This window comes from Triturus cristatus, chromosome 6 (genome assembly GCF_964204655.1).
Source record: "Triturus cristatus chromosome 6, aTriCri1.1, whole genome shotgun sequence".
Taxonomy (NCBI): domain Eukaryota; kingdom Metazoa; phylum Chordata; class Amphibia; order Caudata; family Salamandridae; genus Triturus; species Triturus cristatus.
Window position 1 is genome coordinate 50585282 of NC_140589.1, and position 12214 is coordinate 50597495.

At 50.2% G+C, this 12214-nt stretch overlaps 1 protein-coding gene across 1 annotated transcript in view; it reads right to left on the minus strand.

Annotated features, from left to right (window-relative positions):
* The window catches only part of DNAH8 (dynein axonemal heavy chain 8), a 13985216-nt gene that overhangs the window by 182681 nt on the left and 13790321 nt on the right, over positions 1-12214 (minus strand). Inside the window, exon 92 of the mRNA XM_085610239.1 lies at positions 10164-10285. Coding sequence (XP_085466365.1) covers positions 10164-10285 — 122 coding nt within the window. The remainder of the gene's footprint in view (positions 1-10163; positions 10286-12214) is intronic.

Consider the following 12214-nt stretch of genomic DNA (forward strand, 5'->3'; position numbering starts at 1 on the left):
ACAGCTATGTGGAAGGAATGTGGTGTCAACTACAAGTTCACCACTCCTTACCATCCACAATGCAATGGGCTTGTTGAGAGATTCAACAAGACCCTAAAGGGTATGATCAAAGGATTACCTGAAAAGCTCAGGCGAAGATGGGACATCCTTCTACCCTGCCTTCTGTTTGCTTACAGAGAGGTCCCACAAAAAGGAGTTGGCTACAGCCCCTTTGAATTGTTATTTGGGCACCCTGTAAGAGGACCCCTATGTCTGGTGAGGGAAGGATGGGAGTTAACTCTCAAAAAGCCTAAGCAAGACATAGTGGACTATGTACTTGGTCTCCGCTCCCGGAAGGCTGAGTACATGGAGAAGGCATCCAAAAACCTGGAGGCTAGCCAAGAATTACAGAAAGCTTGGCATGACCAAAAGGCTATTTTGACTGAGTACCAGCCAGGACAGAAGGTATGGGTGTTGGAGCCAGTGGCCCCAGCAGCACTCCAAGACAAATGGTCTGGACCCCATACAATTGTTGAAAAGAAGGGAGAGGTTACCTACTTGGTGGACCCAGGAACTCCCAGGAGCCCCCACAGGGTGCTCCATGTCAACAGACTCAAGGCATATGTTGACAGGGCAGACATGGGCTTGCTCATGGCTACAGATGAGGGGCAGGAGGAAGAGAGTGACCATCTCCCAGACCTGTTGTCTCAGAACCCTGAAGATGGCTCAGTTGATGGTGTGGCCTTAGGTGGCAGCCTCACTGAACATCAGCAAAATGACTGCAGACAAGTTTTACAGTCATATAGACATATGTTCTCCTTGACACCCAGTCAGACTAACTGGTGTACCCATGTGGTGGACACTGGTGACAGTCTTCCTGTGAAAAGCAAGATTTACAGGCAACCTGACCATGTCAGGGACTGTATGAAGACTGAGGTGCAGAAAATGCTGGAGTTAGGTGTCATTGAGCCTTCAGAGAGCCCCTGGGCTAGCCCAGTGGTTCTGGTCCCCAAACCTCACACACAAGATGGAAAGAGAGAAATTAGGTTCTGTGTGGATTACAGAGGACTCAATGCCGTCACCAGGACAGATGCACACCCAATTCCAAGGGCAGATGAGCTCATAGATAGACTGGCTTCTGCCAAGTTTTTGAGCACATTTGATTTGACAGCTGGCTATTGGCAAATCAGGTTAGCTGAGGAGTCTAAGGCCAAAACAGCATTCTCAACCCCAGGAGGTCATTACCAATTTGTGGTGATGCCCTTTGGTCTGAAGAATGCACCTGCCACTTTTCAAAGGTTGGTGAACCAAGTCCTCACTGGGTTGGATGACTTCTGTGCAGCATATCTGGATGATATTGCTGTCTTTAGCTCCACCTGGGAGGATCACCTGATCCACCTGACAAAAGTACTAGAGGCTCTGCAAAAGGCAGGCCTCACTATCAAGGCTACTAAGTGCCAGATAGGGCAGAGTAAAGTTGTATACTTGGGCCACCGTGTAGGTGGAGGCCAGGTTCAACCACTGGAGAGCAAGATCCAGACCATCAAGGACTGGTCCCCTCCAACTACCCAGACTCAGGTCAGAGCTTTCTTGGGCCTGACTGGGTACTACAGGAAGTTTGTTAAGAACTATGGGTCCATAGTGACTCCTCTTAATGATCTGACATCCAAGAAGATGCCCAAAAAGGTTCAGTGGACAGTAAACTGTCAAAAGGCATTTGATGACCTGAAGAGGGCCATGTGCTCTGCACCTATCCTGAAGAGTCCTGACTACTCCAAAGAGTTTATTGTCCAAACAGATGCTTCTGAGTTGGGGGTGGGAGCTGTGCTTTCACAACTTAATGTAGATGGTCAAGACCAGCCCATTGCTTTTATTAGCAGAAGGCTGACCCCTAGAGAGAAACATTGGTCAGCTATTGAGAGGGAGGCCTTTGCTGTGGTGTGGGCCCTGAAGAAGTTGAGACCATACTTGTTTGGAACTCACTTCAAGATTCAGACCGACCATAAGCCCCTCTTATGGCTAAATCAGATGAAGGGTGAAAACCCCAAACTACTCAGGTGGTCCATTTCCCTACAGGGGATGGACTTTACAGTGGAGCACCGCCCAGGGACTGACCATGGTAATGCAGATGGTCCCTCCCGGTACTTCCACTTAGAACATGAAGAAACAACTGGTCAAGGTTAGTCTAATGTCCCTGCATTTGGGGAGGGGGTTGTGTAGGAGAGTAGGGTCTGCTATCCTATGGTCACCCCAAATGTTTGCTTTTGCTTCACTGCTTTTATGACTTAGTGTGCCTGTGGGCCTGCTAATCAGACCCACAGCCCTGCAGCTCTCTCCCTAAATTAATGCCAATGCACACTAGGTGCATTACCAATTGGAACTGGTTCACCTTATTGGACCCATAGGTGTATCCAAGGCCTACCAGGGGCTGCAGCATGTATTATGCCACCCCTGGCCTGGCCTCACTATTTGACACAACTGGCTGATCACTCAGCTGGGGTAAGTTGGTGTAATCACCTCTTACTTAGATATAGTATATCTATACCTAACATATATGGACACATGGTAACCTATCAGCCACTCCTATGGCAGGCCTTAACAATCCTGGAGGCAGAGTGCTTGGTTTCAAGTGAGATGGTGCTCTGGCATGAGCTGAGCCTGTCTGCAGCTTTCGGAACAACGTCCTTTAGCTGTTTCATGGTATTGCCATACCATATACTCTTAAGTGCATTATGTACCTCGCGGTCAAATGCTAACTTTGGTTTGGCTTTATCAAAACATGTCGAGTAAGGTGTCATACGATTTGGAATACTACCCCCTCGCCAATTCTGGCGACGGGGGTATAATTCCACCCTTCTAGTGGGACACGACATGTACCTAACCTGAAACCCGGGTAAAGTTAGGCAGAGCCTCAGCATCACAAAATGGATGCTGCCACCACAGACACAAGTCTGCCCGCCTGCTGCTGGGAGTCCTTCCAGCTTGGGAGGTGTGGACAAAGGGTTTCCTGTCAGGGGAGGTGCTTGCACCACCCCAGACAGGATTTTGTGTAGTGGGTTAGGGAGGGCTGAATAGATTGAGACATGCCTGGGGCACACAAGATGTCCCTGTGCATATGCCAGTTCAAACCGGAGCTGGGGCTCTCCAGCCCCAGTCCTGGCGCGAAACTGGACAAAGGAAAGGGGGTGTAACCGCCCCACTTCCTGGTCCCACCCAGAGGAGGGACCTAGCAGGTAATCCGGCCCCTAGATTTGGAATAAGAGTAGGAGCTGTGTCCCAAGACTTCAGATCATCCTGAAACTCGACTTTAATAAGAAGAACTACTGGACTTTGACGTTCTGCTGCACAGAAGACTGAAGAGAATCTCCCTTGTGGCCAAGGAGTGACCACCCTGTGAATACAGGCACCATCCAGCAACTCAACGACTGCTTTGCCGCCGCCTCCCGCCGGAGACCGAGCCCAGAGCCTGACAAGACCCAGACTCCCAGACATCTCTGAGCCAGATCCACAGTCCCTGCAAAGAAGAGACCCGTGGAGGCACCGAGAGACGTGGGACCGGCCATCTTGGAACGTCCACGACAAGCTGACTGCGCAGCACCTGAGGCATCTTCAACGCTGTGGTTTGGGCCCTGAGAAGCCCCAACACCGAGCAGCATTTGCACCAAAGACCAGCCCTCCAGCATCCACGAGATCTGCGTGGGGCCCTTTTGCTTTTTTCCACTCGACGCGTCATCCCGGTTACTGGCCCTTTGGCTAGTGGCCATCTTGGCGAAGAAAACTACAACTAACACCACTGGTCTGGTTGCTCTAGACTGGCCCTTGCTCCTGTGAAAAGGAGCAGCCCGTCTGACCTTGCTGGCCAGAGCACCAAGCTTTCCTCGATTCCTGCGTGGCTTGCATTAGCCAAGGCCTGTTTGCTCCGATCAAGAAGCCGACACCGCCATCAGCTAGAGCCTTTGTGGGACAGCTCGTGAGTGACTCCTGGATGTCGTCGACCTCTTCACTTTCCCGTGGCTGCAGAGACAAGCTTCCTTTCTTCACCTGTTGGCACCCGACATCGCCTGGTTCCTTCCTGGTTCCACGCCGGTCACTGGCTAGTGACTTTGAACACTGTCCTCTCTGCTTACAGGGCGTCTACTCTTCAGATCCATCCTTGGATCCACCCGAACTCTTCCTGCCTGGCCGCATGCAGCATCTTCATCCTCAGGCTCCATAGACCTGCATGACGAAACCCGACGCACTTTGACCCGTATGCACCCGCTTCCTGTGGGTGAGGTAACGCTGGCACTCCGGTGCTCCTGGGTAGAGAAACATCTCTAATGTCTAGGTTTCAAGTTGTTAGGTTCTGGTCCATCCGGAAGACTCCCTTTCCTTTAACTTTGTGACTTTTACGCACCCATTGAAATCAATAGGTGCACGCGTGTAACTTTTAACACTGCACACGCATCCTGTGGGCCTCCTGGTCACTAACTACCGTTAGCTCCTTGTTGTCCCAGCGATTCCCAAGGCCCTAGGCCTTCTTTCCTTTCTATGTGTGGTTCCTATACCACTATTTTAGTATATGGTTTAGCTGGCCACCTGGCCCATCCATGATTGTGCAACTTTTGTATATTTAAACACTGCCTTGTTTTAAACGAATGTGCTTCTGTGCTCATAAAGAGTATAGGGGATACCTTTAGTAAATAAATACATATATATTTTGAATATATATCTGTGTGGTGTCCTTTCATTTGGTATTCAAGGAGGTTACATATGGTAAAAGAGCTGGCTTCACATGCCCTCAAGAGTTTAGCCTGCAGACTGCACTGTCCACGCTACCACTAGGATAGCTGGTCTATCAAGGTTGACTTCAACCACCACCATAAGGGTTGTTTGGCATGGTACAAGGTGATCACTAGAATTAGTGAGCAGCATATACCAGGCCAACTTCTCACAGTCTGGACAAGCGGAAGTCTATGGGGTGCTTTCCTCTGGCTTCCCGGAGTATCCTCTCTTAGCTTGTGTGAGAAGTTGGCCTGGTATATGATGCTCACTAGTTAAAGTGATCACCTTGTACCATGCCAAGCAACCCTTATGGTGTGGTTGTAAGTCAACCTTTTCGGACTAGCTGCCCTAGTGGTAGCGTAGGCTAAGCAGTCTTTGAGGCTAAACTCGTGAAGCGTGTTAAGCCAGCTGTTTTACCAAATGCAACCCCCTTTTATACCAATGAAAGGACACCACACAGATATATATTCAAAATATATATGTATTTATTTCTCAAAGTAACCCCTAGTCTCTTTATGAGCACAGGAGCACAAATCGTCAAACAAGATTACAGTAGAATACACAGAAGTTGCACTTTATATGGATAGGCCCTGGTGGCCGCTCAAACCATATACTAAAATAGTGGTATAAGTACCACGAACAGAAAGGGGAAAAGGCCTAGGGCCTCTAGAATCGCTGGGCCTACAAGGAGCTAACTTCAGTTAGTGACCAGTAGGTCCACGGGTGGCGTGTGCAGAGCAAATAGTCACACGCGTGCTCCCATAGGTTTCAATGGGTGCGTAAAAAGTACAAAGTTACTGCAAAGAGGATCTTCCGGATGGACTAGGAACTCAAGATTTGGAACACAGGCACTAGAGATGTAATACTACACTTGGGCACAGGAGTGCCAGCTTTACCTCACCCACAGGAAGCGGGTGCATAGGCCTCGAAGTGCGTCGGGTTTCTTCTATCTGTTCCGTGGAGCCTGAAGACAAAGATGCTGCAGGCGGTCGGTCCGGGAGAGATGCGGTGGATCCAAGAGTGGATCGGAGATGTTAAAGACCTGTAAGCAGAGGGGACAGTGTTCACAGTCACTAGCCAGTGACCAGCGTGGCACCAGGTGGGTACCAGGCAATGTCGGGTGCAAACAGGAAGAAAGGTGTAGCTTGTCTCTGCAGCCACGTGGTCCCTGGAGGTCGACGACGTCCAGGAGTCGGTTCACGAGCTGTCCCACGCAGGCTCTCGCTGTCGGCGACTTGATCGAAGCAAACAAGCCTTGGCAAAAGCAATTGTTATAGGAGATGAAATAAGCTGATGGCTCTGACCAGCAAGGTCAGAGGGACTGCTCCTTTGGAGGGGAGCAAGGGCCAGTCTGGAGCAACCAGACCAGCGGTGTATTTCGTAAAGTTCGTCGCCAAGATGGCTACTAGCCAGCGGTCCAGCAACCGGTTAGGCGCGTCGAGTGGCAAACTGCAGAAGGACCCCACGCAGATCGTGGAGATGCTGGAGGGCTCACCATTGGTGCAGATGCTGCTCGAGGGTTGGGCTTCTCAGATCCCAAAGCACAACTTGGAGGGAGCCTCGGTTGTTGCACTTGTCAGCTTGTCGTGGTCGTTTCAAGATGGCTGGCTCCACGTGTCTCGGTGCCTCCACGGGTCTCCTCTTTTCAGGGACTGTGGATCGGGCGGTGAGAGGTCTGGAGGTCCAGGTCTTGTCAGTCTCTGGGCTCGGGCTCCGGCGGCGGCAAAGCAGACGTTGATTCGCTGGATGGTGCTTGCGTTAGCAAGGTGGTCACTCCCTGACCACAGGGGAGATTTCCTTCAGTCTTCTGTGCAGCAGAATGTCGAAGTTCCCGTCTTCTTCTTAGTTTCAAGTTGATTCCAGGATATCTGAAGTCTTAGGACACAGCTCCTACCTTTAAGCGGATTCTAGGGGCCGGACTACCTGCTAGGTCCCTCCCTATGGGTGGGACCAGGAAGGGGGGTGGTTACACCCCCAATCCTTTGTCCAGCTCGCCCCAGGCCCGGGACTGGTGTGCCCCAGGACCGGTTTGAACTGGCATATGCACCGAGGCTCCTTGTGAGCCACAGGCATGTCTGGTTTCTTTCAAGCCCTACCTGACCAATACACAAAATCCTGTCTGGGGTGGTGCATGCACCTCCCCTGGCAGGAAACCCTTTGTCCACACCTCCCAAGCTGGAAGGACTCCCAGCAGCAGGAGGGCAGACTTGTGTCTGTGGTGGCAGCATCCATTTTGTGGAGCTGAGGCTATGTCTGATTTTACCCGGGTTTCAGGTACTGTACATGTCGTGTCCCTCTAGAAGGGTGGAATGCTAACCCCGTCGCCAGAATTGGCGAGGGGTTAGTATTCCAATTCGTATGACACCTTACTCGACATGTTTTGATAAAGCCAAACCAAAGATAGCATTTAACCACGAGGTTCATAATGCACTTAAGAGTATATGGTATGACGATATCTGGAAACAGTAGAAGGAAGTTGTTCCGACCACTGCAGACAGGCTCAGCTCATGCCAGAGCACCATCTCACATGGAACCAAGCACTCTGCCTTCAGGATTGTTAAGGCGTGCCATAGGAGTGACTTATAGGTTACCAGGTGTCCCATTTAAGGTTAGGTATAGGTATACTACACCTTAGTAAGAGGTGATTACACCAACTTACCCCAGCTGAGTGATCAGCCAGTTGTGTCAAATTGTTAGGCCAAGCCTGGGGTGGCATAATACATGCTTCAGCCCCTGGCAGGCCTTGGGTACACCAATGCCCTGGGTACCTAATGTACACTGGTACAGGGGCTGACAGGGTGATCCACTTCCAATTGGTTATGCACCTAGGGTGCATAGTTTTAATTTAGTAGAGAGAACAGCAGGCTGGGGGTCTGATTGGCAGGCCCACAGCCTCAATATGTCAAAAACCAGTGAAGCAAAAAGCAAAAATTTGGGGTGACCATAGGATAGCAGACCCTACTCTCCTACAGCTTGTAATCGTGGACGCACGTTAATATGTATGGAGGGGGAGCCATCGCTGGCCTCGTGGGCCCAACGCGGTGAGTGCAGTCCAGCTTAATCTTTTGCTCTGGGGGGGGGGTGGGGCTCCAAGTATGTGGCGGAAGAAGTCTTGCACGAAGGCCTCTATGTCTTGCTCTCCAATGCCCTGTGGAACTGCTCGGATCCTTATATTGTTCTGCCGAGAGCCGTTCTCAAGGTCCTCCGCTTGACTTTGGAGGTCCAATTGCTGATCTTGAAGGCGGAGGACCTCTTGCTGGAGTTGGTCAACTTCTTCGTCCCTCGTGGAGGCCCGAGCTTCCATCGTGTCGACTCTGTCTCCAACTGAGTCAATGTCCTTGCGCAGTTCACAAAGCTCCAGGGTTATTTCTTATTTCATTGCTTGAAAATCCCCTTTGAGTGAAGCAAATAGGGTTTTGAGGAAGCCTCTGGTGACTGGGCCCTCAGCGTTGACTATATCGTGCTCTGTGGGGTGCCCACCCAGGGACGGTGCCTTTTCTGCCCCCCCCAGCTCCAATCTTGAGGAGGAGGTCTTTAACAGATCTCTCTTTTTTGGTTTTGCTAGTTACCATGTCGAGAGCCCTTGCTTCCTCCCCTGCAACCAGGTCTTGAGAGCGTAGTCCAAAGCCGGCATCGTGGGCCGCTATGTGGCCTCATGAGGGCACCTGTCTCACCTTAATCTCACCAGATCACCCCGATGAGGCCCAAGTTCCACTCACATGGGTCTCCCTCACTCCACGTGTCCCAAGCCTGCAGTTCTAAATGGGGAGGAGGGGAGCCTAGGGTAGTGCGCTCCACCAAACTCTTCGCTCCTGCTACCTCCACAGGCTGTTAGCTCCCGCGCACTACCACGCTCTGTTGCAACCTTCTCTAAGCCTGCCACACGGTCCTGGATGCGTCCACACCGCCGCGCTCCCAAACTTACCAGGTGCCGGCAAAATCCCCGGGGCCGCTCTTCAAGCTTCGTTATCAGGCCCCGCCACTTCACAGCATCTCTGTTGCCAGCTCCTCCGCGCCAGGGCTTGAGTCAACCCGAGGCACCCACCAGGAGGGAATGGCCTCCATAGCTGTCTGCCTCCGCTGTGACGCCCGCAGCCAGCAGCTGCACTCCACTGACAGGGGGAGGGGGATCGGGCCACCGCCCGGAGACAATGCCCCCCGTCCTTCCCGCAAAGAAACAATGAACAGGAGTACACCCGTTTTCCCAGCAGAGACCGGGCAAAGTTTTTAACACAACAACAATGTCTCAACTGGATATCATTTAAAATAGCAAGTCTAAACGCAGTGATGTCAATCACAAAGGGAAGGAGCACCGCTCACTCGTAGCCCGCCTCTCCGCTCTGAAGACCGGGGGAGGCCGCATCTACATGTAACTCGAGACCACCCGCTCTGGCGGGCCCGGCCCCCCCCCTGCGGGCACTGGTTCAGCGTGAACTCGGATGGCGGCGGTAGAGAACAATCTCCCTGCTCCCAGGCATGAAGCGCTTAGCGTCCGAGTTTCCACCCACCACTCCACCTGAAAAGCGTGCCAGAGGCCCCAGCGGCTTCGGATCATCCGCTCTCACTCGCTCCCAGGAGGTCCCGGTATTTGAATTCTCGCTACCTTCAGGCTCAGGCTTCAGCAGGATTGGACCCCGGTGCTGAAGGCAGTGCTTCTATGCCATCCCGGGTCTGCTATCCGAAGTGGTAAGGTTGCGGCCAGGGTGGAGGACAGGAGCGGTGAGCCGGCAAGTCCTACTCGTCCCACTGCCCGATGTGCCCTTAGGGCCTACTAAAGGATGACTTATATGGATTAAAAAGGAGGGTTTAGGCCTGACAAAAGGTTTTTTTACTGGGTCCAAATGGTAGTTTGAAACTGCACCACAGGCTGCAGTGGCAGGCCTGAGACAGGTTTTGCAGTGTTACTTCGATGGGCGACACAATGAGTGTTGCTGCCTACTAGAAGCATTAAATCTACAGGCCCTGAGAACAGGCAGTACCATTTACGAGGGACTTACAGATAAATCAAAGGTGCCATTTAGGTGTGATCCAATTTTACCATATTTGAATGAGAGAGCAGAAGCACTTGAGCACTGGTTAGCAGTGGTAAAGTGCACAGAGGCCTAATGCCAACAAAAACAAATTCAGTAACACAGGAGAAGTGAAGGCAAAATGTTTGGGAGAATACCGCACCATGGATATCAGGTCTAATACCCACTCTGTAATGTTAGAGTCCACTGATGGACACTCTAACATGCAGGTTACTGACACTGGACTAAGACGCCGCCTAATACGTATCGGCATTTCACATTACAATACAGGCAGCGTTGAAAGGTTGCATCAATGTATTCCATTCATTGCAAGACTGAGAGTGTTACTTGAGATGCAACCATCTTAAAGAATAGAGCTTGAAGAATGCAGAATAGGTTGAATGTACATACTGCTGGAGAGGTTGTGATTTCTTCTTTCGTTTGCTTCAGGACTTCATTGTGTAATGTCACTGTGTCTAGAGCCCAGCCTTTATGCGCACGGGTCACTTCCTGTCTCATGGCAGTGAGGAAACCTGTGAACAAAGATTGGGTACCTGTTGATACATTTAATGTCATGAATTGATCAAATCAATAACAATCTATTTTACAAGTAAAAGGACAATACCAGTGTTCCGTACAGCTGCTCCTAGAGTGCCCCACCCACAGTGTACATTTGATGAACGATACTACCCAAGTAACCTGTATATTACAATAAATCAATGTTTTTCAATCAACCAATATAAATGGACGTGCCGCTGCAAAAATAAATGTTAGGCTTGGACAATCATAAGTACAACAGTGTTGCTGTTCTACATTTGTGGACAGCTATGAATAACTAGGACTACAAAACACTGCTGCCTGACTTCAAAGTACAGAATTATTGTGGTATTCAAAAAACAAAGGCATCCACTATTGCGAACTGCAGCAAAATGTTCCGTTGAACTCCTTCGCTTCTCTGGTGAGAATTAAGGAAGGGAGATTTTAAGGGTTGGGGGTACCAGGCATGTTGAATTGAGGAGGCCCCGGATAAAAAGACGATTGGATTGATATGTGTGATACCTTGGAGCCGGAATGAGGGTTCCATGAAGTACCCGACTACCTGAGTATTTGCCCCTAGAAAGGAGACTCCATGGAGGCCAGATTTGCTTGGTCCAATCCACGTGTACTCCCATTCCTGGAACAAGTACTCTAGTCAGGTGGTACATGCCAGCAGGAGGGCGGGTACCGAGTGGGTGGCTGAAGGCAAGTGTGGGGAGGTCTTTGGGGCACAGCAAGGGGCTGGCAGGAGAGAGCTTTCCAATCGTTCCCGTTCCATGGAAGGGAGTTGGATGGAACCAGGGGCCAAGGCTGGAGGGTACTGGCAGCTATCGGCTGGATTCTCTGTGTTCGAAACCGGCCAGTTAGACCTGGACAGAAAGAGGTCCCACTCAGAAACATCGCTCCTTGCAAACTTGATACTCAGGACTCAATTAAAGAAACTCCTATTAAGATGGTCCTAGCTGTCAAGTTTCCAAGGTCCATGCGTGATGTGCTGGTTATGAGAAAGACGGAGTGGGGCAAAGAGAGGGAAGGGCAACACCAGGAATCAGCCTCATATTAGAAGTTCTGAAGGGGTCAAGTTTACAAAGTGGTGTCAGGAAAAGACACTATAGAGAGTTTGGACATACGCCCTGATGGAGCAGGGGAAGTACAAAAAATGTTGTACCCCATTGAAATTAATGACCTCATAACTTTAAAAATACTAACTGTTTGAATGCATGTATTAATCAACAAATGCACCTTTAATTAGACACTACACGCGGGAAACTAACCACCATTACAAAAATCTAATTTATTTACAAATGTGAAATTAAATTAAAATAGGTTTGTGATTCAAGTAGAAGTAAATTGCATGTATTTAGTTTGTAGCAAAATTATATTGTGGCAAAGAACGCAGATGGTAAGTAAAATGGCTTTAAATGTCGCTTATGCTAGGTAACACCTAACACGGGTCATTAGAATGGTGGGTGGCAAACAGAAGGGCTCATTTTCTACGTCTAATTTCTGCTATGTTGTTTTCATATTAGTTCCATTCGGGCCTGCTAGGCCTCGCCTGAAAATGGCTGCTGCAGAGAGACGTGATTCCGTGCACCGAATAAAGATGGCCCCCGCGCATGAGCAGAGTGGAAGTTCCAGTCACAAGTGTGTGGCCTATGCCCGGAGTGAGAGATGACAAGGCCAGTCTGACCAGAAAATAAGAGTTGTGCCAAGAGAGCAGTATGAATGCATGGGAACGGATGGGAGAATCGAACTCCAGAAGATGAACTAATTCATGAATGTCGAATAATGTTGCAAATATATTAACAAAGTTAACGTACATATGGACCGGATGAATCACTTTGTCAATTTTGGACTTCGAACGTTGATGGGGAAACGAACAAGACCGTCGCGGGAGTCTATCTCGGGAGGGATTACGTCCGAGG